The sequence below is a fragment of the Anser cygnoides genome, chromosome 36, assembly GCF_040182565.1.
Source record: "Anser cygnoides isolate HZ-2024a breed goose chromosome 36, Taihu_goose_T2T_genome, whole genome shotgun sequence".
In the NCBI taxonomy this organism is placed as follows: Eukaryota; Metazoa; Chordata; class Aves; order Anseriformes; family Anatidae; genus Anser; species Anser cygnoides.
Window position 1 is genome coordinate 1,244,090 of NC_089908.1, and position 25,578 is coordinate 1,269,667.

Here is a 25,578-nt window from a genome sequence, read left to right on the forward strand (position 1 = left end):
TTGGAGATGGAGCACGACCTCGCAGCCTCTGGAGGCGTCTCCTGTCAGCTGTGAAGGAAAGGTATCCCTTCAAGGAAGAACTTGTATGTCTACCAGGCAAGTGGACCACTATGGAGAAGGGAATCCAGTACCTGAGGGAATTAGCAGTACGGGAGGTGATTTATGAGGACCTAGACAACGAACGAATATCCACAGATCCAGATGAAGTCCAGTGTACACGACCTATGTGGCGGAATTTTGTACGGAGTGCACCATCATCATATGCCAGCTCATTGGCAGTAATAGCCTGGAGAGATGATGAGGAACCCACAGTGGATGAAGTGGCTAAACAACTCTGGCAGTACGAAGAAAGTCTCTCCTCTTCCCTACAGGCCTGCGTCTCAGCTGTGGAGAAACTTTCTGAAAGCATCCATCAACTAAAAGAGAATACTTTGGAGAAACTTTCTGAAAAGGTCCACCAACTTGAAGAGAGATTATTTTCCTCCCCACCTGTACAAACCAGTGTCTCAGCTATTAGGGGTAAGCATTCATCCGTGCAAGGAAGACAATATGGTGGGTACACACCCCGCGCCACCCTGTGGTTTTACCTACGTGACCATAGAGAGGACATGAGAAAATGGGATGGAAAATCTACTGCGACCCTAGAGGCATGGGTACGTGAGTTGCAAAAGAAAACAATCGGGAAAAAGGGGCTCTCTGGAAAGTTTGCTGCTCCAACTTCCAGCAGGCAGTCCTTTAAACACAGAAACGAAGATTCTGACCAGGACTAGAGGGGCCCTGCCTCCAGCCAGGGGGAGGAAAGGGACAATCGAGTTTATTGGAGTGTGTGGATTCGATGGCCTGGCACGTCAGACGCACAGAAGTATAAGGCTTTGGTAGACACCGGTGCACAATGTACTCTAATGCCATCAAGCTATAAAGGGCCAGAGCCCATCTGTATTTATGGTGTGATGGGGGGATCCCAGCAGTTAACTGTATTGGAGGCTGAAGTGAGTCTAACTGGGAATGAGTGGCAAAAGCACCGTATTGTGAGTGGCCCGGATGCTTCATGCATCCTTGGCATAGACTATCTTAGAAGAGGATATTTCAAGGACCCAAAAGGGTTCCGCTGGGCTTTTGGCATAGCTGCCTTAGAGACAGAGGACATTAAACAGTTGTCTACCTTGCTGCAGGGAAAGTTAACATCCCAGACAGACCCAGTACAGATCAGTGTCCAAGGCTTCTAGTACAAAGCTACAGAGGCCCCTAAAGAGTTGAAAGCCAACAAGCTCAGAGGCCCTGGACACACCATGACTCTGGTCATACTGGAATTGAGCAGTGGGCCAAGACTTCTTTTCACCTTGAGATACATGATGAAGGCAAAATCTTTGGATGCATGAGAGAGCTGGGAGTTCAACTGTTGCATGAGCATGCAGAACTACCAAGGACTTAGAAAAGACAGCAGGAAATACAGCAGTCTTCAGGGCCTGCTCTTTGCCAATGCTGTCCATCAGTGCTGTCCAGAGCAGAGCAGGCTCTGGGAGGGATCAGTGCTGCTGCCGCCATTTCACAGACAGACAAAGCAAACAGAACTGGAAAAGCTTCCTGAGGCTCACATCACAAGGTACCAGGAGAACTGGGAACCAAGAGGAGGTTTCTCTGGGTCAGAGCTAGTATGCCACCATGTTACAGCATCTGCAGCAAAGAACTCAGACCCACCTGAGAACTAAAAGGAACCAAAGAGTTGACCAGTTTTCCAGCCTGCCTTATGAGTTTCATAGGTTTTAAAGTCAGAGGTGACAATTCCTGTCAACTTGACCTTTTGTAATATAAAGGTCTGGGAATTTCCTCCAGTGGGACTTGCTCTTCGAGTACAGCTTGCAGTTTAACTGAAAGACCTTTTTGCAAGACAGCCAGTCTTAATTCAAAGCTCACACAATAGAGAATCCACAACTTCTTTTAACATTTTGTTCCAGTGACTAATTACTCTCCCTGTCAAGCATGAATAGTTTAAACTGTAGATTTATTTCTTCCTACAAAGTAAGTATACTTCAATAGCTTGATAGAGTTCATCTGACCTAAAACCTAGCTGTCTTTACTTGGCCAGATGAATCTTGCTTTTGGAATCATTGGAGAGGTAAAGTATTAAGAACATGATGATTCATTGTCTTTGACATTTAGGTATTGAAAATTAAAAAAAAAAAATGGATAAAAGGAGGAAGTAGTCTTTTATTTTGTGTGGGCCTGCCAAATGAACAATGCCCAGAAGCTCTTTCAAGGCAGCTGAAAACAACCACAATTTACAGCAACTTATGGGTGCCTGCTGCCAGGGAATATGCCATCCTTCCCTCCCCACACTTCAATAGCAGTTCCAGAGCTCTTGAGATCTGGCATATGAAACCATCCTATGCACTGCCCTCTTCCTAGGGTTAGCAGAGAGCAGCCCTGTGCCTGTCTCACGTGGGACAGACCCCTCTGGAAGAGGAGGCAGAGCCCTGCACAGCTCCTCAACTGCTCACCTCAAGCTGGACCTACCACTTTCCATGTGGCAATGGATCTGCCCAGCTGCACTCAGTGCTCCTCCAACAGATCCCAAAAAAGTAGGAGCCTTACATGGTGGGAACACAGTTATGACAAAAGATAGTCAAGATCTTACCTGAAAACTGTATGGTGTTTTGTTGCAATTTTAATAAGGGTATGGAGCAAGGCAATTACCACACGCCAGAGAGAAGCAGGAGGAATGGGGTAGGGAGTACACAGAAAGCAAACAGACAACTGGCATCCACAGATTCACAGATTCACAGATTTCTCTAGGTTGGAAGAGACCTCAAGATCATCGAGTCCAACCTCCGACCTAACACTAAGTACTCCACTAAACCATATCCCTAAGCTCTACATCTAAACGTCTTTTAAAGACCTCCAGGGATGGTGACTCCACCACCTCCCTGGGCAGCCCGTTCCAATGCTTAATAACCCTTTCGGTAAAGAAGTACTTCCTAACATCCAACCTAAAACTCCCCTGTCGCAACTTTAGCCGATTCCCCCTCGTCCTGTCACTAGGCACGTGGGAGAATAGACCAACCCCCACCTCTCTACAGCCTCCTTTCAGGTAACTGTAGAGAGCGATGAGGTCGCCCCTGAGCCTCCTCTTCTCCAGGCTGAACAAGCCCAGCTCCCTCAGCCGCTCCTCGTAAGACTTGTTCTCCAGACCCCTCACAAGCTTGGTCGCCCTTCTCTGGACTCGCTCGAGCACGTCCATGTCCTTCCTGTAGCGAGGGGCCCAAAACTGAACACAGTACTCGAGGTGCGGCCTCACCAGAGCCGAGTACAGGGGCACAATCACTTCCCTCGACCTGCTGGCCACACTGCTTCTTATACAGGCCAGGATGCCGTTGGCCTTCTTGGCCACCTGAGCACACTGCTGGCTCATATTCAGCCGACTATCCACCAATACTCCCAGGTCCTTCTCGGCCAGGCAGCTTTCCAGCCACTCATCTCCCAGCCTGTAGCTCTGCTTGGGGTTGTTGCAGCCCAGGTGCAGGACCCGGCACTTGGCCTTGTTGAACTTCATGCAGTTGACCTCAGCCCATCGCTCCAGCCTATCCAGATCCTCCTGCAGAGCCTTCCTGCCCTCGAGCAGATCGACACACGCACTTAGCTTGGTGTCGTCTGCAAACTTACTGAGGGTGCACTGGACGCCCTCATCCAGATCATCAATAAAGATATTAAAGAGGACCGGCCCCAGTACCGAGCCCTGGGGGACTCCACTAGTGACCGGCCTCCAACCAGATTTGACTCCATTCACCACAACTCTCTGGGCCCGGCCATCCAGCCAGTTTCTAACCCAGCGAAGCGTACGCCAGTCCAAGCCCCGAGCAGCCAGTTTCTCGAGGAGAATGGTGTTGGGAACGGTGTCAAAAGCCTTACTGAGGTCAAGGTAGACCACGTCCACAGCCTTTCCCTCATCCACCAAGCGCGTCACTTTGTCATAGAAGGAGATCAGGTTCGTCAAGCAGGACCTGCCTTTCATAAACGCATGCTGACTGGGCCTGATCGCCTGCTTGCCCTGCAAGTGCCGCGTGATGACCCTCAAGATAATCTGCTCCATGAGCTTCCCCGGCACTGAGGTCAAACTGACAGGCCTATAGTTCCCCGGGTCTGCCCTCCGGCCCTTCTTATAGATGGGCGTCACATTGGCTAGCCGCCAGTCAACCGGGACCTCCCAAAGTCATATGGTCTGTAGTAAGAATTTTAAGTAGTAAGAATTTTAGTAGTAGTAGTAAGAATTTTAGTACATCAATCAAGAATTTTAGTACATCAATCAAGCCAGTTGAAGACGTGACAGAAGAGTGGGAAAAGGACTAACAGTCCTGAAGGAATCAGGGAAGTGACCTCTGCAGCAATGCTAGTTGATTGCAATAGTATACAAGAATTCTAAACAGATTTTGAGGGAAAAGACAGAAATGGGATAAATCAGCATACTAACCAAGGATATAACATACCAAACTCAGCAGCTTTCTTGCTAAGAAAAAAAATCATTTGATTTCTAGTTGGTGAGTTGCAGGAAATCATTCATCCAGACTACACTGAGTTGTTTTCTATGGCACCGTATGGGAAGTTATGAGTTATTTTAAGGCTGTACAGGTTGCACAGTAAAAACACAACAGGACACAACAAATCAGCTAAAGAGCAACAATAACGGTATTTCAGAGGATGTAGGCTGGAAGAGCTGTGCAATTTTTTAAGTATTGGGTTCAGGTCTAATACTTGTTAGCTAAGCCATGCAAGGAAAAAAAATACTAGTAAAGTATGCTGGAATATACGCTAGATACAGAGTAGGATTTCCACTACCAGAAGAACTGTATTGATTAAAAAAAATAAGAGAAGCTAAATAGTACAAAGGGCATGGGACAAACACCGACTACTTGTTTCTTCTGTCTTAAGAAGATGCCCAAGAGCAGGATGCCCCCACCCACTAGCCAATACCTTGGCCTTCGCACAGAGCACAGATCTCCTCCCACCTGCCCCAAAGGGAAAGGAATAAAACACAAATGGAGCATGTAGATGTACTGCCTGGAAGGGTTAACTCCATTTTGCTACTGCAGGCTGAGGAGAGGAAAGGGTTTTGAGGAAGCCTTTGCAATAGATGACTTCCTTTCCACAGCAAAGTTTACTGACAACAGCTTAGAAATACAACTGGCGCTAACATTTTACAGTGTGAGTATTGACATTTTATTTTTTAAAAGGCAAAAAAAATACATAATTTCAGTGATTAGAAATGTATATAAAGTTACATATTTCAAGGAATTCACACATTAAAGAAACTCTTAAAGCCTGTTTCTTTAACACATTGCCATGGGACCAACCAATTCTTTCACAACTGATACTGCTTGTTTCAAATACTCTGTATGGCATTGAAAACACCAGAGATCCTCTGGCACACCAGCACTGCTAATATAGGAGGTGCTGGAACTCAGGCTCTCATCAGAAATAATGTGGTAAGAGTGCTGTGAGTACCAGGGATACCCCAGCAATTCTGCAAGGTAGAAAACGAAATGCTCCAACAACACAATTCCATGATCTAAGGCTATCCTGGGAAAATCCAACAAATCTCAAAGCTGAGAGAGACTAGGCAGTTCCCACACATCTTTAAATTAACTGAACTCATCCCAACCCTGGTATGCGGTAACAGCTTTTTAAGGAGTGCATTTACATATCTATTAAAAAATACTATTGTGAAATTTACATGAACACACACAACTTTAACACCATGTTTTCAGTGGAACTTGGCTATTAGCTGCTTGCAGTATATATATACAAAGCTGATTAATTAGAAAGGCTACTACAGGGAGCTAAGCTTTCTTTCCAGGTTAACCCCTGACTAAAACAAGAACTTCCTGTGTTATCTTCCATGAGTTGGCAATATTAAAAATTGTGATTAAAACACCAGGGTGCAGTGGCTTATAAACATTGTCTTTGTGTTATATTAAAATCCAGTGCAGTCTCACTATCCACTCTGATATTATGGATCAAATGGATTGATATGATCTTCTGGAAGCTCATGGGAGATGTCTAAAAGATTTTAATTGGCTAATCTTTTTAGAAGTCCATTCCTGGTGTCAAGTCATTGACTTTAGAGCAACACCAAGCACAGATTTGATCCATCATAGAATCACAGGGAATTTTTTCCCAGGATGTCAGATTTTCCATTCCATGATCAAAAAACAATTTATATTTTGCATGGTCCCCGCTCTGCAGATGGGGATACAGGTTTGGAGGGAAGCAGTTTGCCAAACTCACAGGCCAGGCCAGCAGTTCAGCCCAGGAGAGACCCAAATTCCTGAACATGAGGCCTGTGCTAGAGGTGTTGGATAGCAATGCCCACTTCTCTCTTGACTCCTACAGTCCTCAAGCCCCTTTTAGTAGGGAAAGGCTACATGATACTGGATGTGGGGAAAAGGCTCACAGGAAGTGTCTAAAGCAAATACATCAGGGATATAGAAAAAGCTAGAATAACTCTAGACAGGAAAAATTCTTCCTCTTGTTCTTGAAGCTCTTCTCAACTTCTTCCTCCTCTTGGCCAACTGCAGTCCTGAGTAATAATGTCTGTCAGACCTGGGTGGCAGCTTCCTCAGACTCTTTCCTTGTGCTTCACTTTGGCTAATTTGACCGTTTCCTGCTCAGAGGCAGGTGGAGAAGGCTCGTCATGGCATCCAATCATTAGCTGATAGACCATCACTCCTGCAACAGCCCCAAGGAAAGGAGCAACAACTGGAACCCACCACCACTGCTTACCAGTCCTGGGAAACACAAAGGAAACACACAAGGTTAACAATAGGCATTAGTGTACTTTTGTTTGGATATGGAACAGTGCAAGATCTAGTCAATGGGATATTTGGAGACAAAAGACGACAGCAACCCCGTGTCCACTGCAACATGGAAGACAGATGTTGCCTCTTGCTGCAAGCTGGGGTGACAAGTATTTCAGAACAGCTGCTTCCAGGACTTCCAAAAGTGTTTCCCCACAAGGAAAGGAGAGAAACCATTACAGTGTCTGAGCTAGGCACCTTCACTTCCTTCCCACCACTTGCAGGAAAGCATCCCTTGACAACACATGCCTGTATTGTTCATGACTCTTAATTAGATTTTGTTATACCTGGAAACAGTTATAACAAAGGCCCTACGTTTCCTACCACTAAAAAAAAAAATCATGTTCAAGGTACACCTGAACTTCTCATAGACGCCCTGAGGTTTCATTCCTGATAGCAAAGTTAAGTCATTTGCTGGAAACTGCCCTACTCGTACAATTTCTTAAGCAGCAGCAGAGCTAACAGTGTCTTCTTTAAAATGTCTATACAGTCCAGAGATACCTCATCGGTGCTAAGACTTTCTGCGATGCCAGAAATACCACCTACTTGGATTTATATTGTTTTTTCCCCTTGATGCCCAAAGTCTTCATTGGCAAGCACTTACCAGAACACTTCAGAGCCCCAGCCAGCAATGGCTGTGAAGAGACGAGGCCCAAAGTCCCTAGCAGGGTTGACAGCGTAGCCAGAGTTGAAGCCCATGGAGGTTCCAATAACAAGGACAACAAAGCCAACTGTGAAAGCTTCCAGACCCGTGGGGACAGGGTTGTTGTAGGGATCCACAATAGCCAAGATGCAAACAATCAGGGAGGCAGTGCCAATGAACTGGGAAGGGAGGGGAAAAAAAAAAAAAATTTATTCCAGGCCAATCTTTTAACCAAGTTACTTAACTCCTCTGAAGTTCCATGGTTTTAGGACTCATTCTTGTACTGGGTCTGGCTGGGATGTTAACTTTCCCTGCAGCAGCCCATACAGTGCTGTGCTCTGCACTCATAGCTAGAACAGCACTGGTATCACACCAGTGTTGTGTCTGCTGCTGAGCAGTGCTGGCACAGCATCAGGACTCTCTCTAACCCTCCCAGAGTCAGCAGGCTGGGGGTGGGCAAAAAGTGAGAAAGGAATATCATCAGGGCAGCTGACCTAAACCAACCAAAGGGATATTCCATACCATATGTCACACTCAGCAATAAAAGGTGGGAAAAGGAAGAAGAGTGGAGGGGTGGGCTCTCGTTGCAAAAACATCTGTCCTCCCGAACAACCGCTACATGCATTGAGGCCCTGCTTCAAGGACGTGGTCAAGCATCGCTCATTTGTGGGAAGTAGAGAGTAATTTCTTTCCTCTGCACTTCCACACAGCCTTTACTTGTTGTTTTTTCCCCTTCAGTTAAATTGTTTAATTAGTACTATTTTTAATTAAAGGGAAAAATAATTATTAAGGAAAATTATCCTTATCTCAACCCGTGAGTTGTTTCTTTCCTTTACTTCTTCCCCTCCTCTTCTGAGGAGAAGTGAGAGGGCAGTTGGGGTGGAATTCAGCTGCTTAGCAAGGTAAAACCACCACAATTCTCTAAAGAGCTGCACTAAGTCATCCCATGGCATTATCAGACAGCATCCCATTGGGATCATTGGGACATCATTGGGACAATAGAACTCACTCCTTCTAGCAGCTAACAAGCTCCATCACACCTACACCTTTTTCCCTACTCACAGGAGAGCTATGAACAACCATCCAAGCAGCCAAAAGCAGCTGAAGACATCTTCCTGAACCTGCTTCCAAGCTGCCACAGCTGAGCAGCTGCTCTGCCTTTGTGGTTGGTGGCAACTTAAGGGAGTGTGATAAATTAGCGGGTGTTTGTTCATTGTCTTTAAAAGGAATTCAGAGAATCTGCTGAGAAGATAAGGTTTTGCAATTTACGACCTTGTTAAGGGGAAGACTAAGCAAGTAGATAGTGGGGAGGGGGTGTTGGATAAACGTCCTTGGTAAAACAAAGACTCTGTGAAATACTGTTTGCCGCTTTACTACCCTTGAACACGAGCACAACGCATGATCATTGAAAGAAACAGAACGACCCCCAACAACGAACTGCGCAGCTTCAGAAGGTTCAACAAGTCCTGACAAGCCGAAACTTGGATACTATAAAACGGCGACACTGAAAAGGGAAAGTTGTGTGCTGTGATGGAGCGGAGACTCCCCAGCCGCCCAGCGCTGTTTTGCTTGTACCTGCTTACTTAATTAATAAATTATCTTCGACCAGAAAATTGCGTGGTCTCGCTTATAACAAATTTGGTGCCGTGACTCGGATTCGAACCAAGGTTGCTGCGGGACTGATAGGGGAGGCATCATCTATATAAAGAAGGAAGAGACTAAGAGTCCCCAACGGGTGGGACCAAATCAGAAACTGTCGGGGAATGTTTTGAGGATTCAGCCTACACAAGCTTTTAGAATGCTAACTCCTAATAGCCCTAAACCACTGGAGGTTGCTAATAAATCAGTAAACCCGGAGTACGGGATTAGAAATGAAGGGGTGACCGGGAATAACATATGGAGAATCATGAATGCTAGTTATCAGTTGTTGAATCAAACAAATACAGACGTGCCTAGACCTTGCTGGTTATGTCTTGATATAAGGCCCCCATATTACGATGCCATTGGGGATCTGGGAGAGACCACCCGTTCAAACGAAACCGATCCCCCACAATGCAATTGGGGAAGGGATGTAGGAATAACGTTAACGGAAGTAACTGGGAATGGCAGATGCGTAGGCACGGTCCCTGGTGAGAAGTTCCATCTATGCAATATTACAGAAAATGTTACACAATTAGACAAAGAAAAATGGTTAATACCAGCAGATAACACCAGATGGGTATGTTCGTCTCTGGGGGTAACTCCATGCTTATCTTTGAAATTGTTCAACTCGTCTCATGATTTCTGTGTACAGGTAGTAATTATCCCAAGGATTCTTTACCATTCTGAGGAGTATATGTACATCCAACATGCTATGGCAAAAAACCACTTAAGGAAGAGAGAGCCTATTACGGCTGTTACTTTAGCCACTCTGATGATTCTGGGGGCTGCAGGAGCCGGAACTGGAATTACCTCTCTGGTAAAACAAAGCCAAGAATTTACCTCTTTACGCATTGCTGTAGATGAGGATTTGGCCCATATCGAGCAATCTATATCAGCTTTAGAGAAATCTGTGCGATCCTTATCTGAAGTAGTACTACAAAATCGTAGGGGATTAGATCTGATTTTTCTACAACAAGGAGGATTGTGTGCAGCCCTACGAGAGGAGTGTTGTGTATATGCTGATCATACTGGAGTGGTAAGGGATACAATGACTAAATTGAGAGAAGGGCTAGAAAAACGAAAAAGGGAGAATGAAGCCCACCAAAACTGGTACAAATCCTGGTTTAATTACTCGCCTTGGCTCACTACACTGCTATCAGCTATAGCAGGACCTTTGTTGCTGCTCATATTTACACTAACTTTTGGACCATGTATATTCAATCGAGTAATCACGATTGTAAAAAACCGATTAGAGGCAGCTCACCTTATGCTTGTGTGTGCGAAATATGAATCTCTTGAACAGGAGGAGGATGACGCAGAAACTTTAATATTGAGCAAACAAGTGCTTCAAAAATTCATCAATGAACAAAATATGTTAGAAAAAGAAAAAGGAGGGATTGTGATAAATTAGCGGGTGTTTGTTCATTGTCTTTAAAAGGAATTCAGAGAATCTGCTGAGAAGATAAGGTTTTGCAATTTACGACCTTGTTAAGGGGAAGACTAAGCAAGTAGATAGTGGGGAGGGGGTGTTGGATAAACGTCCTTGGTAAAACAAAGACTCTGTGAAATACTGTTTGCCGCTTTACTACCCTTGAACACGAGCACAACGCATGATCATTGAAAGAAACAGAACGAACTGCGCAGCTTCAGAAGATTCAACAAGTCCTGACAAGCCAAAACTTGGATACTATAAAACGGCGACACTGAAAAGGGAAAGTTGCGTGCTGTGATGGAGCGGAGACTCCCCAGCCGCCCAGCACTGTTTTGCTTGTACCTGCTTACTTAATAAATTATCTTCGACCAGAAAATTGCATGGTCTCGCTTATAACAGGGAGGAGACAGACCCCTCCACCACCAGCCAGCACCCCACACCCACTTGACCTCCAGGTTGTGCAACAGCCACAGTAGTGCAATGGGAGCGAGGAAGAGACATCCTTCAGGAGCTGAGACCAAGTAATGTCATTTTCACTGGTGTCCTGGCAAGCATTGGGACTAACACTGGTTAGTCACTTTAAGACAAGCTTTCTTGCTTTAAGTCTTTCTAGCTCTGACCTTCCTACAGGCTAGCAAGGGACCAATACAGCAAGGGTTTCGAAGCCAATCTATCTCGTCTTGAAGTTGCAATTCATTCTCTAACCAAATGAGAGGCCCAGAACCATCCCAAAAGATACCTCTTCAAATTCTGGCATCCTCCCAGCACCCTCTTACCTAGAGAAAGAATCCATTCACAACATTCAGATGCTGAGATGGGTAGGTGGCAAAGATACCAGCAGTGGCATTCTGTCCCATTACATACAGCTGGTTGTTACCAAAAGCCCAGATGGCATCTAGAGGTGGGGAAAAGGCACCAGAGTTAGAGCCCAAAAACAAAACACTAATCCAAATCCTAATTCCCCCCCCCCCCCCCCCACAATGTGCCTAAACACCTGTGGTGCTACAGAAGTCATAAGATATTGTTATGGATCTGATCTGCAGCAAATATGATTTGGGCTAATCTTGCACCTTCCTCTAAACCAATATGCAATTACTTTCACCTCTTGGGGCTGTCCTATAGAGCAGTTGGCCCTTCACCTACTGCTGTATAGAAGCTGGATAACTACCCTAAGCACATTCTATAGGTTCCCTCTGTGGTCAGTTAAGAGGAAAATAGATGCTCAACCCTGTTTTAGGCAGCTAGTTAGGATAGGGTTAGTTCTCTTCTGCAGATAATCTGACTTCAGCCCACCAACTACTGGAACACTGTTTTAGCTCTAACACCCATTAAATCCTGAGCAATGGTAAGTGCTGATTGCTTTTACTTGTTTATGTTACAGAATTACAGCAGTACTGTTTTGTTTGGAATTAGCAGCATGTTGTGGTTTAACCCGGCTGGCAGCTAAACACCACACAGCCGTTCGCTCACCCTCCCCCCTCCCTCTCTGGGATGGGGGAGAGAAACGGGAAAGTGAAGCCGGTGAGTTGAGATAAAGACAGTTTATTAAGACAGGAATATAATAATAACAATAATAATAATAATAGTGATAATGATAATAGTATTAATAATAATAATGTGTAAGAAAACAAGTGATGCACAATGCAATTGCTCACCACCCGCTGACCGATGCCCAGCCTATCCCCGAGCAGCCGGCCCCCCACCCCGGCCAGCCACCCCTATATATTGTTTAGCATGACGTCAGATGGTATGGAATACCCCTTTGGCCAGTTTGGGTCAGCTGTCCTGGGTCTGTCCCCTCCCAGCTCCTGCTGCACCCCCAGCCTGCTCGCTGGCAGGACAGAGCGAGAAGCCAAAAAGTCCTTGGCCTGGTGTAAACACTGCTCTGCAACAATTAAAACATCAGCATGTTATCAGCGCTCTTCTCATCCTAATCCAAAACATAGCACCCTACCAGCTACTAGGAGGGAAAATTAACTCTGTCCTAACTGGAACCAAGACACAGCATTAAACCTTTTCCTGATCAGCACAAAGAGTGTTTAGTTCTTGTCCACTGAATATTGTTGTATCAAGGAGCACCATGACAGAGGAATAGACTTATGAGGAACTGGATTTTTGGGATGTTTTCCAGGACATACAGTCATCCTGATAAGGGCTTAAGAGCTGCCAAAGCTGCTAGAAGTCTGATTGTCTCACACTAGCATCCAGACAATGCAGAAAAAAAATCAGGTGAAGTTTATCTTTTTTTCTTTTTTTTAACAAGAAGGATAAAATGGCTCTGGAACAATGCTCAGATTGAAAGTCTCTATTACTACTAGCATTTCATCAACATTTTTGGAAGATACGTTTTAATCTGGATAATAGATGTGTGTGCACACACTATCTGCACATACCATAGTAGAGCCCAAAGACTATGCCAGCTCCCAGGAAAGCCCCAAGAGTCTGGGACAGGGCATAAATTGGTAGCTTGATCCAGGGCTCCCGGGCCAAGAAACACATGGCAAAAGTGACAGCAGGGTTCAGGTGTCCACCTGCAGAAAGACTGGAGATTAGTGCACTTTTGCAAGCAGAACTTGGGTCCCAGAGATGAGTCAAGGCACACCAGTCTCCATACCAGTGCCACACAGGAAACGTGCAGCCATCTAGGACTACACACCAGTTGCCACAAGTGAATTCCAGCCCACACAAAGTCACAACATACCTGACACTTGTCCTGAGATCAAAATGCCAAGCATCACAGCAAAGCCAAAGGCCAGGTTAACAGTCAGGAAGCCTCCATGAGTCCCTCTGCTGAACACAATCTGTGCAACAGAGCCACAGCCAAACAGCTGGGGGGAAAAAAAAAGATTGAAGTTACCCTCTGTTTCACATCAGGGCCAGTTGCTGACTGACACCCTTGACTGCTCTGCTTACACCACTGAAGGCTTTGAGTCATGGGTGAGCTGTAAAGCTTCAACCCTCAGTTGTCATAACCAGCAACAGCAAGGAAGGAGAAAGGACACAAGGCAAGCCTAGCACCTGGCTAGAGGAACTGAAGCAAGGAACAAAAAATCTGAAGAAAGATCAGCCCATAGCTCACATCTCTAAGAGACTGAATATCTTTATCCAAACATCTCAATTTAAGGCAGCTAAAGGTAGGCAAGAAGAATCAGTGAGACAGCACCCTGAACCAAGGTATTTGCAGTACAACTTGTTCACACAAGGGAACTGGGCACCTTACTGTTAAAAATGGCTAATAATAGTCTGACCCAGTAGCACATAGATTAGCAGGGCACTATTTTGCTATTGCCTGAAAATAAAGACATGGCTGAAGTCATGATCAGCCTGGCATTCACAGACACTCCTTCAGGCAGCCCTGGCTGAGGGATTGGGGCTGCCTCCCTGAGCTGAGCTACCTGCAGTTGTCCCAAACCCAAGGCATGCTCCCTGCTGTGGGCACTTGGAGCACAGCCCACACCACCCCAAGCCAGCCACATCCCTCCTATAGCAAAATTATGTAGGAAAGGACTGGGACAACACAGCTGGCCTGTCTCTACAGTACCAACATGCATCAAGTACTTTGGACAACAAAAGTTATTTCTGTTGGGTGATAAGGGGTATTGCCTAATAGCTAAAGGAAGCACATGCTCATGTTCAAAGACATTTGCTCAAGATGTGTGATCCTTATGTTCCCAACCACATCCAAAAGCCATGCTTCCTATGGCCTGGGTTGTTAAGGGTGAGCAGTTTCCCCAGGTGGTTCAGTTCATCGCTCATCCTGCTGGATTGCTTCTGCCTGGCCAAGTCTTTCCACTACCTACCATGTACTTTAAGGGGCCCTAGTCCTGACCTTCTCTTTGCTTGTACCTTCCACTGACTCTACTTGAACTGATTCTCAGTGTGTACCAGGGATTACTTACTCACAGGCAGCATCTGCTCTTAGGGGATAAGCCACCAAATAGGCACTGGGAGACAGGGGTGGATCTCTTCACCTCTCCTGCCAACACTGGACATGCTGTTGAGCAACACAATTCCAAGGAAGGGCAAAGCCAAAACACAGCTAACTCATCCCCCTGATAACTGATGAATTACTAACAAAGCAAACACTGCACTCAGCCTTCTGGGAAAGGGGTGGCCAGATAGTCTGGAGGCGAACTCACAAGGTGGACACTGTACACAGGTACCTCCTGACAAGAAGCCAGGTCCCCAACACAGGATTTTGTTTAGAAAGAACAAAGGAACCTGCAGAACTTGTTAGTTAACAGGAGGTGACATCCAGCACTGCTCTCTACTGGGTAGAATCAGAACAGCCCCTCCAATGTCCTAACCCCAAGATTCCCAACTGGAAAGCCACGGCAGAGAAGACACCCAGCTGAAGGCAGAAGGGATGAGTCTTGTTTGTTGTGCAGCAAACAGCCATCACTCCCAGCCATGTCCAAGCTGCTGAGGGGAATGTAGCTCCAACTGAACAAATAAATACTGGCTAATGGCCAGGGTGACATCTGTTCTTTCTCTTACCCCAGAGGAGCCCCTGAACACTTCAGACAGAAGTTTCAACAGAGTATTTGGCCATGGTGTTCACCTCTAAGGCCACACAGCAAGCACATCAGTCTGACCAGAGAGGGATGAGCCCACAAAAAGCTGCAGTGGGCACCTGAGTTTGGCAGGATTGGCCCCAGTTTATTCCTGTTGATGAAGGTATTTGTTATTCACACTGAAAGAACTGGTAGCTCATTAGCCACAGAAACCACAAAGTAAAAATTCTCCACCCTGTCATCTACCACCTCATCTACCCACAAAGGTCTTGTCTCAACCTGAAGGAATTCCAGCTCTGCCATTTCTCAAGAGGTTATTCCCCATCCTCCTCCTTAAAAATCGCTCTCCAGCTTTTCTGCAGAAAAAAGTCTATGGGCCATGCAAGAACACCTCCAGGCCACTCCACAGAAGCATTACAACTATTTATCAGATGAGCCCTGAGCACTGTTTGGCTTAATTCAGCATAACAACAGAAAACCTAACCCTAAGCAGATTTAAAAAAAAAGGTGATATTTATGAACAAGTTTGAACTTTGATATGCTTGTGTGCAATTCCATGCCCTACCAATGAAGTCCTTTAAAACGTGAACACATTCTTATACGTGACATCCATCAATGGCACTTGAACTTTAGTAATCCATTCAAATCATGCTTATCCCTGCTCCTGTGGCAAGTGGTTTTACATTATAGCATCTGGTACAATCCAGCAGCACTCAGCATCAGCCAGTGGTACACCTTCACAAGTCAGGTGCAGGGGTAGCCTTGACACAAGTTGTATCACACAGTTTTGTCTGGAGGGATGCAGCTTAATGATTACATTTACAGACACAGAAGTTAAAATAACTATCACCATGTATGTGCAAAATACATGTTTACCTGGAGTGGGACTTTCTGCACCTTTATACATCTGAGTTATATGATGAGTCTGATCTGGTCATCTTGAATTCCCCCCCACACTCAATGGAGAGAAATTGCAACATCTGAAAGGAAACCCATCCTCCCAAGATGAGCAGCCACACCAAGTAGTTCGATCTAGCGTCTCATTTCTCTCTGCTGATGTAGTCAGCACTCCAGGCAGCCAACTCTGACTTTCCTAAGTCTGGGCAGAACAAACCCCCACTACCACAATGACACTTTTTCCTTTTGATATACTCTTTCAAGACTCTAAAGAAGCATCAGTGACAGTAACAGCACCTGGAGCACATACTGTCACTATGGTCTGCCATGCTGCTCAAAGGGACAGAATTCAGACAAAGTTTACAACTCAGATTTTGTCATGATCCACTTTTCCAAATCTTTGCCCTGCCAGCTGCCCATCATTTTGTTGTGGTAGTGACAAAACTTAATCACACCATTTCCACTTCCCCTATTTGTTAGTTTTCCCTCTAATTCCCCAAGCTATAAAATATGGGATACCCTCACCATGTATTTTATTTTATTATTATTATTTTTTTTTTTTTTTAAAGTTTGAAGTCTCCTTTTTCCAATACATAGGAGTTCAGGAGCAGCTAGTTTGAGATGAAAGGCAGAGAATGTCAAATAAAAAGCAAGTCAGCACTTTTTTTTTTTAAATGGATGAATGCTTTAAGTTCACACAGTGGATGTAAAAGTCCTTAGTCAATATTAGACCACTATGGTCAGGAGATAGCAGTGCACACCCAAGGGAAGATCACTCTCAGGATTTTAATAACTGCTGCCACCACGCTGATTTTAAATTACTAGAAAACATCCCAACCAACAGAAACCCAGGTTAGTCCCCCACATGGCAGGGTGTGCAGCAGTCAGCTGTTATATCTCCATGAGTCACTAGGCAAGTTCAAAAGCAATTTTTTAAGTGCTAATAAAATGATTGCAACAAGCCATTACTCTGATGTATTAAAGCTACTCTCCTAGGAAGTGAGGTCGCTGCCCCCATTACACCAGGATAATGGAAGTCAGCTCCCTAATTTCATCTCACTGGCTCAGGCAGATCTAATGGTTTCACTGCCAGCAGGGAGGCTTCTCCCTCACAAGCTTGAGGGAGAACACAACTCCTTGCACTGCAGAAAATGAACAGAAGCCCACCATGTTCTGCAGAGAGTTCAAAGGTGAAAGGGTTAAGAGACTCCAGGGGCTGCACAAGGGAGGGGACAGCCAGAAGCAGCAACTAATAACAATATAACAGGAATAGTAGCAAGTTGCTGGGTTTGTCACACTGGGTGACAAACACTCCATCTTCTCCCTGGCTAGAGACAAAAAAAAGGCCTGGAGTTAGTCAGAGCTGGTATGAAAATCTTGGAGGACAAAAAAAATAATAAAATGTTGAAAGAGCTAATGAAGAAGCGAGGCCACCTGGGTTCACAGAGAGCTCTTGTGCAAAGCAGTTCTGTAGGTGAACTTAGGAGGGTAGTGCCCAGCGCTCCCCTGCACAGCAGTCAGGTTCCCTCCCTCACTTGCCCTCTCCCTCCTTTGTCAGTGCTCTTTCACATCTCCAGGTACAACACAAAAGGCCTGGATGCATTTGCACTTGAACTTCAGACAGACTGATCTCTAAATCAAGATGGGAAAGTTTTGTTGGCATAGCCCAGGAGGAGTGGTATTGCCCAAGCTGCAACTCTCCTCTTCAGCTAGCAAACAAACCAGGAATTAGGCAAGGATCCCACTCTAAGTCCACCCTAATCACCTTGGTGGATGGGAAAGGTTGCTCAGCCCTCACTGCCCTCTGGTTAGGTGGGGAAGATGACAGAAGGGCAGTCAAACCCAGGGGATACTCTGAAGGAAGGGAACCTGAGCTACTGATGAAAGATTTTAAGTATCAGAGACCCCTTTCTTCATATCAGAGGGGAACTCAAAACCTAGGACTTTCCCAAAGTCCTCCCCAAGGAGGAAGAGCTCTCACTACAGCCAGTTTAAAGCCACCTCCCAACTCCTTCCCTGCAGCTCAATGTGAGACTGAGTTAATACAGTGCAAACCCCAAACATGGCCTCTTGCTGCCCTTCCCATGTATCGGGACCAGCTGGGTGGATCTGAAGGCAGATCCATCTCCAGCATCCACAGACCTTCCTCAATTCCACAGCCCACACAGCCAGAGGGGACCTCTACAAGCCACAGGGACAGTGCAAAGAGCACCACTTACACCCTTCCTCAAAATCTCTCTCAAACAAACAGATGGGTCATCATTTAGAGTTTGCAAAGCAGGGGAGAAACATCAGATCCCAGTCTGGCTTCTTGTCCAGCACAGCTGTAGCCAGCCTAGGCAGAAACAGCCCAGCAGGGAAGAGCAGAGGTGGATGGTCTGTAATGTTACAACTCTTTTCATCACCAGCTGTCTCAGAGCCAGGTGGGGCAGCAGGACTTGAGAGATAAGGAGTCTGAGGGGAGCTGTGCCATACACACATCATGTGCTACGATAACGCTGCTCAGAGATGGAGAGAGACTGCTCTCAGCACACACCAACAAAAAAAAGGCAAAAAAGAGCAGCCATCAGTGGAGGATTTGGGCATTAGTGAGGAAACTTGTTACTTTAGCTTGTTTCCCACACACTGAAGCAAGAACACATTCTGATATCCCTGATGTCCCTTGGATCAGGAGGCTTCAGCTCTTAGAAAGACCTGAGTTTCCGGTGGGGTTTTGCTCACAGAGTTGGGCATTGCTGGGGGAAAGCTGCATCCCACCAAGTGATGTTTTCAAAAGAAAGATTTCCACTCCCTTTTAAATCCTACCAAAACAAATATAATAATAAAAACTCCAAGTGCTACAAGCTGGCTTTAAGAAAATTGGCACAAATCAAGTAAGCGACACTAGAAATTGCTGTGCCACCCCAGATGGCTGCAGCACAAGCACAGACTTTAAGCTTTGCACTGCCAACAGTTAATGATCACCTTGATCATCCCAACCACTTTGGTATTTTGGTTTCTGTGGTCTACAGCACACTCATATCCCAAAAAGCTCCCACTTGGCCACAAAGCCAGGACAGCCCGACTGAAAAGCAATTAGGAATAGTTTTGTTCTTTCCTCATGCCTCAACAGCAGTGAATCATAGTTAGCCCAACTTGGGAAAATCAGTTACAGCAGCAAGTTACTTCTCTTGCAAATATAAAAATCTAACAGAGCCACCTTTGGTATTTATAGCCAGCAGAGCAAAGCAAACAGACCCAGCCTTTAAGGAAAGCACAGAGACCTGCCACTGGAAATCTCGCTTCAGCGAGTTGCTACAGCAATAACACAAATAGCAAGTCACTCAGAAAATGCCTTCAGCATTTGCATTGCTTAACCACTGCCAGCAAGGGGTGCTTCCGACACAGCTATAAAGTTCAAACCTAATGTACCATTCAGAAAGTATATTTTGAAGGGGGAGGGTCATCTTAATTATCAAAGGAAACAGAATCAACATTGCCATTCCTGTAGCAGGAGGGAAACCAGGCACAGACTGCAACTCCGTTGTGCAAGGTGCTGTGCGCAGAGGAAGCTGCTTGCAAGTTGACAGCACCTCACCTTTGCGCTGTTCAGGGTTTGGCTGCTTAGCTGGACTATTTTTCTCTTTTTTAAAAAAAGGCACTTTTTTTTTTAGGTAATGGTCTGCTACCTTTACAACCTCTTTTAAAGAGAGCAAGAATCAAGCACCAGGTCGATTCTTACCAGCAAAGATACTTTGCAGGGGTCTGAAATGGTTTTGCTCTAGAAGAGCTTTAGAGAGTTACAGTTATGCAAGTGAGAGGGAGGAGAGAAGCTGAAGCCATGCCAATACCTACAGTGGGACAAGTTTTACATTACACAGTGCAATCTCAAGTAAGCTGCAAACTTTAAACATTCTCACTCCCTTTGGGCTCAGGAAGTTGACTTCAGTGTGAATAGTACCAAGCCTTAAATCCATCCTCAATATTGCTCAGTTTCAATATATTCATGTTCAGTCAATACCATCTCCTGTGAATGGATCCCATGGCCTTCCTCAGGTATTTATTCTCTGAAGCCCATAACAGATTCTTACTGGGCTCAGATGCAGATAAATGCATTCACACCCAGCTCAGCCTGCTGGCAGGGCAGGCAGCAAGAACTATCGTGGGATACAAATGCTCATTTTCCCTCCAGACAGAATCCAGATCTCTGTCCTGGGATTATGCAGCTTAAACCACTATTCAGGTCCTCTAAAGGGGGGGAAAAAGTCAATTTCAAGGCCCTTTCTGTTTCACGCAGCTGATAAGAGACGCACAGGAATCTGGGTGGTAGGGAACAAGAAAAAAAGTGATTTTTCTTATTAAAAGAAACAAAATCTCAAAGTTGCACTTCATTAACAGAATAATAGACTAGGACAGCTCCAAGGGATTCATGGATTCATTTCCCCCTTTGCATACCCTGTTTCTGCCTGCTGACAACCAGGCAGCGTTTGCCATGCCTGGGATTTTACCATTTCTCCCACCACCTGCCCCATTTTCTCCCATACGGGCGCAGAGCTCCCACAGCCTTCTGTCCTCTGCATGAGAGACACAGAAGATCCCAGGTCACTCCTACAAGATTTGTGTGCACACACTAAAACACAATAAATGTGGTGCTCCCAGGGGCAGTCCCTGGCTGAGGGGCACTCATTTTGGAAGCTGGTTATGAGTTTGGACCAAACCTTTCCATGCTCTGAGCACATCCCGACTCCTCTCCGCCTCACAGCAGCAACGCTGTAAGGACAAGTTGTAGCAGATGGAAGAAAGAATAACATTTTTTTCAACCACAAGCCCTTCTGAAAACTCACATCCACATGGCTAAAGGCTTGCCTCATTTCTCCATCAATACTAACTTGGCTAGCAGTAGACATTATTCCTCTTCACAAACACTACCTTGCTTCTATCCTGAGACTAACTGCAGCAACATCAGTGATTCACAAACAGCAGCTTTCTGCTAGTTACTTTCCTATTATCTTCTACACACCTTCACAGAATCACAGAATTGTCTAGGTTGGAAGAGACCTCTAAGATCATCTAGTCCAACCTCTGTCCTAACACTAACAAGTCCTCCACTAAACCATATCACTAAGGGCTACATCTAAACGTCTTTTAAAGACCTCCAGGGATGGTGACTCAACCACTTCCCTGGGCAGTCCATTCCAATGCCTAACAACCCTTTCAGTAAAGAAGTTCTTCCTAACATCCAACCTAAACCTCCCCTGGCACAACTTTAGCCCATTCCCCCTCGTCCTGTCACCAGGCATGTGGGAGAATAGACCAACCCCCACCTCCCTACAGCCTCCTTTAAGGTACCTATAGAGAGCGATAAGGACGCCCCTGAGCCTCCTCTTCTCCAGGCTAAACAACCCCAGCTCCCTCAGCCGATCCTCTTAAGCCTTGTTCTCCAGACCCCTGACCAGCTTCATTGCCCTTCTCTGGACTCTCTCGAGCACCTCCATGTCCTTCCTGTAGCGAGGGGCCCAAAAGTGAACACAGTACTCGAGGTGCGGCCTCACCAGAGCTGAGTACAGGGGGACAATCACTTCCCTAGACCTGCTGGCCACGCTGCTTCTTACACAAGCCAGGATGCTCTTGGCCTTCTTGGCCACCTGAGCACACTGCTGGCTCATATTCAGCTGCCTATCAACCAATACTCCCAGGTCCTTCTCTGCCAGGCAACTTTCCAATCACTCATCTCCCAGCCTGTGGCACTGCTTGGGGTTGTTACGCCCCAGGTGCAGGACCCGGCACTTGGCCTTGTTGAACTTCATACAGTTGGCCTCAGCCCATCGGTCCAGATCCTCCTGCAGAGCCTTCCTTCCCTCGAGCAGATTGACACACGCACCTAACTTGGTGTCGTCTGCAAACTTACTGAGGGTGCACTCGATCCCCTCATCCAGATCATCGATAAAGATATTAAAGAGGACTGGCCCCAGTACTGAGCCCTGGGGGACTCCACTAGTGACCGGCCTCCAACTGGATTTGACTCCATTCACGACGACTCTTTGGGCCCGGCCATCCAGCCAGTTTTTAACCCAACGAAGCGTACACCAGTCCAAGCCATGAGCAGCCAGTTTCTTGAGGAGAATGCTGTGGGAAACGGTGTCAAAAGCCTTACTGAAGTCAAGGTAGACCACATCCACAGCCTTCCCCTCATCCACCAAGCGCATCACTTGGTCATAGAAGGAGATCAGGTTCGTCAAGCAGGACCTGCCCTTCATAAACCCATGCTGACTGGGCCTGATCGCCTGCTTGCCCTGCAAGTGCCGCGTGATGACACTCAAGATAATCTGCTCCATGAGCTTCCCTGGCACTGAGGTCAAACTAACAGGCCTATAGTTCCCCGGGTCTACCCTCCGGCCCTTCTTGTAGATGGGCGTCATGTTTGCTAGCTGCCAGTCGACTGGGACCTCCCCCGATAGCCAGGACTGCCGATAAATGATGGAAAGCGGCTTGGCCAGCTCTTCCACCAGTTCTCTCAGTACCCTCGGGTGGATCCCATCCAGCCCCATCGAGTTGCGTACATCCAAGTGCTGTAGCAGGTCACCAACTATTTCCTCATGGATAGTGAGGGCCACATCCTGTTCCCCATCCCCTTCCACCAGCTCAGGGTACTGGGTATCCAGAGAACAACTGGTCTTGCCGCTAAAGACTGAGGCAAAGGCGGCATTAAGCACCTCAGCCTTTTCCTCATCCCTTGTAACTAAGTTTCCCCCCGCATCCAGTAAAGGATGGAGATTCTCCTTAGTCCTCCTTTTTGTGTTGATGTATTTGTAAGAACGTTTTCTGTTATCTTTAACGGCAGTAGCCAGATTGAGCTCCAGATGAGCTTTGGCCTTTCTAATTTTGTCCCTGCACAGCCTCGCAACATCCTTATAGTCCTCTTGAGTAGCCCACCCTCTTTTCCAAAGATTATAAACCCTCCTTTTTCTCCTAAGCTCGAGCCACAACTCTGTTCAGCCAGGCCGGTCTTCTTCCGCGCCGGTTCGTCTTTGGGCACGTGGGGACGGACCGCTCCTGAGCCATTAAGATTTCCTTCTTGAAGAGCGCCCAGCGTTCCTGGACTCCTCTGCCCTTCAGAACCACCTCCCAAAGGACTCTGCCAACCAGTGTCCTGAACAGCTCAAAGTCAGCCCTCCGGAAGTCCAAGACAGCAGTTTTACTGGTCCCCTTCCTGACTTCGCCAAGAATAGAGAACTGAACCATTTTGTGGTCACTCTGCCCAAGACAGCTCCCGACCACCACATCTCCCACCAGTCCATCACTGTTTGTGAACAGAAGGTCTAGCGGGGCACCTCCCCTGGTAGGCTCTCTAACCAGCTGCATCAGGAAGCTTCCACACTCTCCAGAAGCCTCTTAGACTGCTTCCTCTGAGCTTTGTTGTGCTTCCAGGATATGTCTGGGAAGTTGAAGTCCCCCATGAGAACAAGCGCTGACGATTTCGCAACTTCTGCCAGCTGCCTGTAGAACTCCTCATCTGTCTCCTCATCCTGGTTCGGTGGTCTATAACAGACCCCCACCAGGATGCTTGCCTTGTTGGCCTTCTAGCTGATCCTAACCCATAGGGACTCAACCTTATCATTCCCAGCCTCGAGTTCCTCAACATCAAAACACTCTCTAATATAGAGAGCCACACCACCACCCCTTCTGTGCTGCCTGTCCCTTCTGAAGAGCCTATAGCCAGACATTGCAGCACTCCAGTCATGAGAGCAGTCCCACCACGTTTCCGTGATGGCAACCAAGTCATAGCCTTCCCACTGCACAATGGCTTCCAGCTCCTCTTGTTTGTTACCCATGCTGCATGCATTAGTGTAGATGCACTTCAGCTGGGCCATTGCCTTCTTCCCCGGCTTTGCCATTGTTCCCCCTGTTACAGCTCCAACAAGCCTAATTTCAGCCCCATCCCCCTTCTTTCCTTCTTTTCTAGTATCCTTACTAGGAAAGGTTTCCTTACCTTAATCCAAGTAACCCTTCCCTAAGGAACCAGTAGATTTGCAAGTCACCAGAGCTGGGTCATTCTGGAGATAAAGCCATTGCACTATGCAAAGCTGCTTTCTTTCTAGGAGTATTAACATTTTATGGTAGCATTTATCCTCCCACACCAGATTCAGTAGTCCCCTCTTCCTCATCAGAAAAGTACATGCTATGAAAGCATAAGACACTGTGTCAGACCCTCTGTTGTCCCCAAGAGGGCAGGCAGCTTCATCATGCCTTCCCCTGCTTTCAGCCCCTCCAACTATCAGTTTTTTCCCCAAACAACCCTGCTATCAGTTACAGCAAGAGGTAAGCCTGGTGTCACTCCACAGAAGCCTGGAGGACTGCTCTGGATCCCCACCACTTCAGATGAAGTTTGCCTTCTACCTCAAAGATATCCACCCCACTTTATTCCTCATACCCCATCCCTTTGGGAACCAAGTACTACACAAGCAGAAAAGTTTGGTTGCCTTTCAGCACTTAAAAAAATACATGGAGCAACAGCTCAGCACTGCCACACACATGATCAGCTGCCAGCAAAGGCTGTCATGACATCATGCAGTTCCACTGATAAGGCTTGAGAGACCTGCAGCAGAAAAAAATACTGCAGCACTAAGTTCTGGCTTATTCATAGAATGTACAAAGAAAAGAAAACAAGGAAAAAGCTTTCACTGCCCAGGTGATAATAGTTGTACTATTTCAGTGCCAAGAAAACATTCCAGAGCAGAGAGGGAAATGAAGCTTTGCACAATCTCCAGGAAAACTCCTGCTCTTACACAGAGCCTTCTCTGCTCCCTGCGCTCCACAGCACTGGAGCTGGGCTCATCCACGGGACAAATCCCAGCAGCAGCACAGCCCCTTTGCCAGGACAATGCCCCCCTCACCCCAACACAGACTCACCACCAAGATCAGCGTCCCCGAGCACTCAGCCAGAGCTTGTCGTGCTAATTTATTTCTGATCCTCAGGTGCTCCTCAATAGTAGCAAGAACATCCTTTTGCGCCCCCCCCATCACAGCAAAGATACCTTTCCAGCAGTATCAGGAAACATCAGGTAACACAGCCTCAGCAAGGTTTCTTCCCCAACAGAGCTGCCTTTGCTTATAAATAAGTTTACGATGCCTGACACACCTCCCAGTGACCACACCCCTTCCAGCCTCTTCAAAACCCTTTTTTCTCCTCCTTTTCAGCATGAGACAGACCAAGCTGTTTTCTTCACTTTATTGCTCACATAGGTGAACAAAAGATGCGGGACTTTCAGAAGGAGGAGGAATTAAAGGTGGCAAAGATGTCCTGCCCAAAACCCTGTTGCTTTCACCACCTAATGCGTGGGGCTGTAGCTGCTTCTCTTCAACTGAAGTCCAAAAGCTGGGCTGAACAAACAACATCATTGCCCATTTGTGCGATCGCAGCACCCTGCTTCCAGCTTGCTTTTCCTCCCAAGCCCACTGCAGGATGGCAAAGGCATTGCTGCCCCTGATTCAGAGGCCGTGGAGGTTTTTGTAGCAGAGCAGTGGGGCAGGAGGGTTGGTCCCCACAGCTGTGCTGTGGGCCAGGACCAGGCACCTCCTGCCCCCAGTAACCCCCCCAGCAGCAGCTGGTGTCACAGAGCAAGG

The 25,578-nt window shown here is 46.6% G+C and overlaps 1 protein-coding gene across 1 annotated transcript; it reads right to left on the minus strand.

The window, feature by feature from the left end:
* Positions 1-7,503: 7,503 nt before the first annotated feature.
* Positions 7,504-24,994, minus strand: LOC125181556 (aquaporin-3-like). The gene is made up of 5 exons (XM_048056386.2): positions 24,865-24,994; positions 13,266-13,392; positions 12,958-13,095; positions 11,341-11,459; positions 7,504-7,670 (listed from the first exon to the last, which is right to left on the minus strand). The coding sequence occupies exons 1-4, from the start codon at positions 24,973-24,975 to the stop codon at positions 11,341-11,343; spliced, it is 495 nt and encodes a 164-aa protein (XP_047912343.2). The 5' UTR covers positions 24,976-24,994; the 3' UTR covers positions 7,504-7,670.
* Positions 24,995-25,578: the final 584 nt, after the last annotated feature.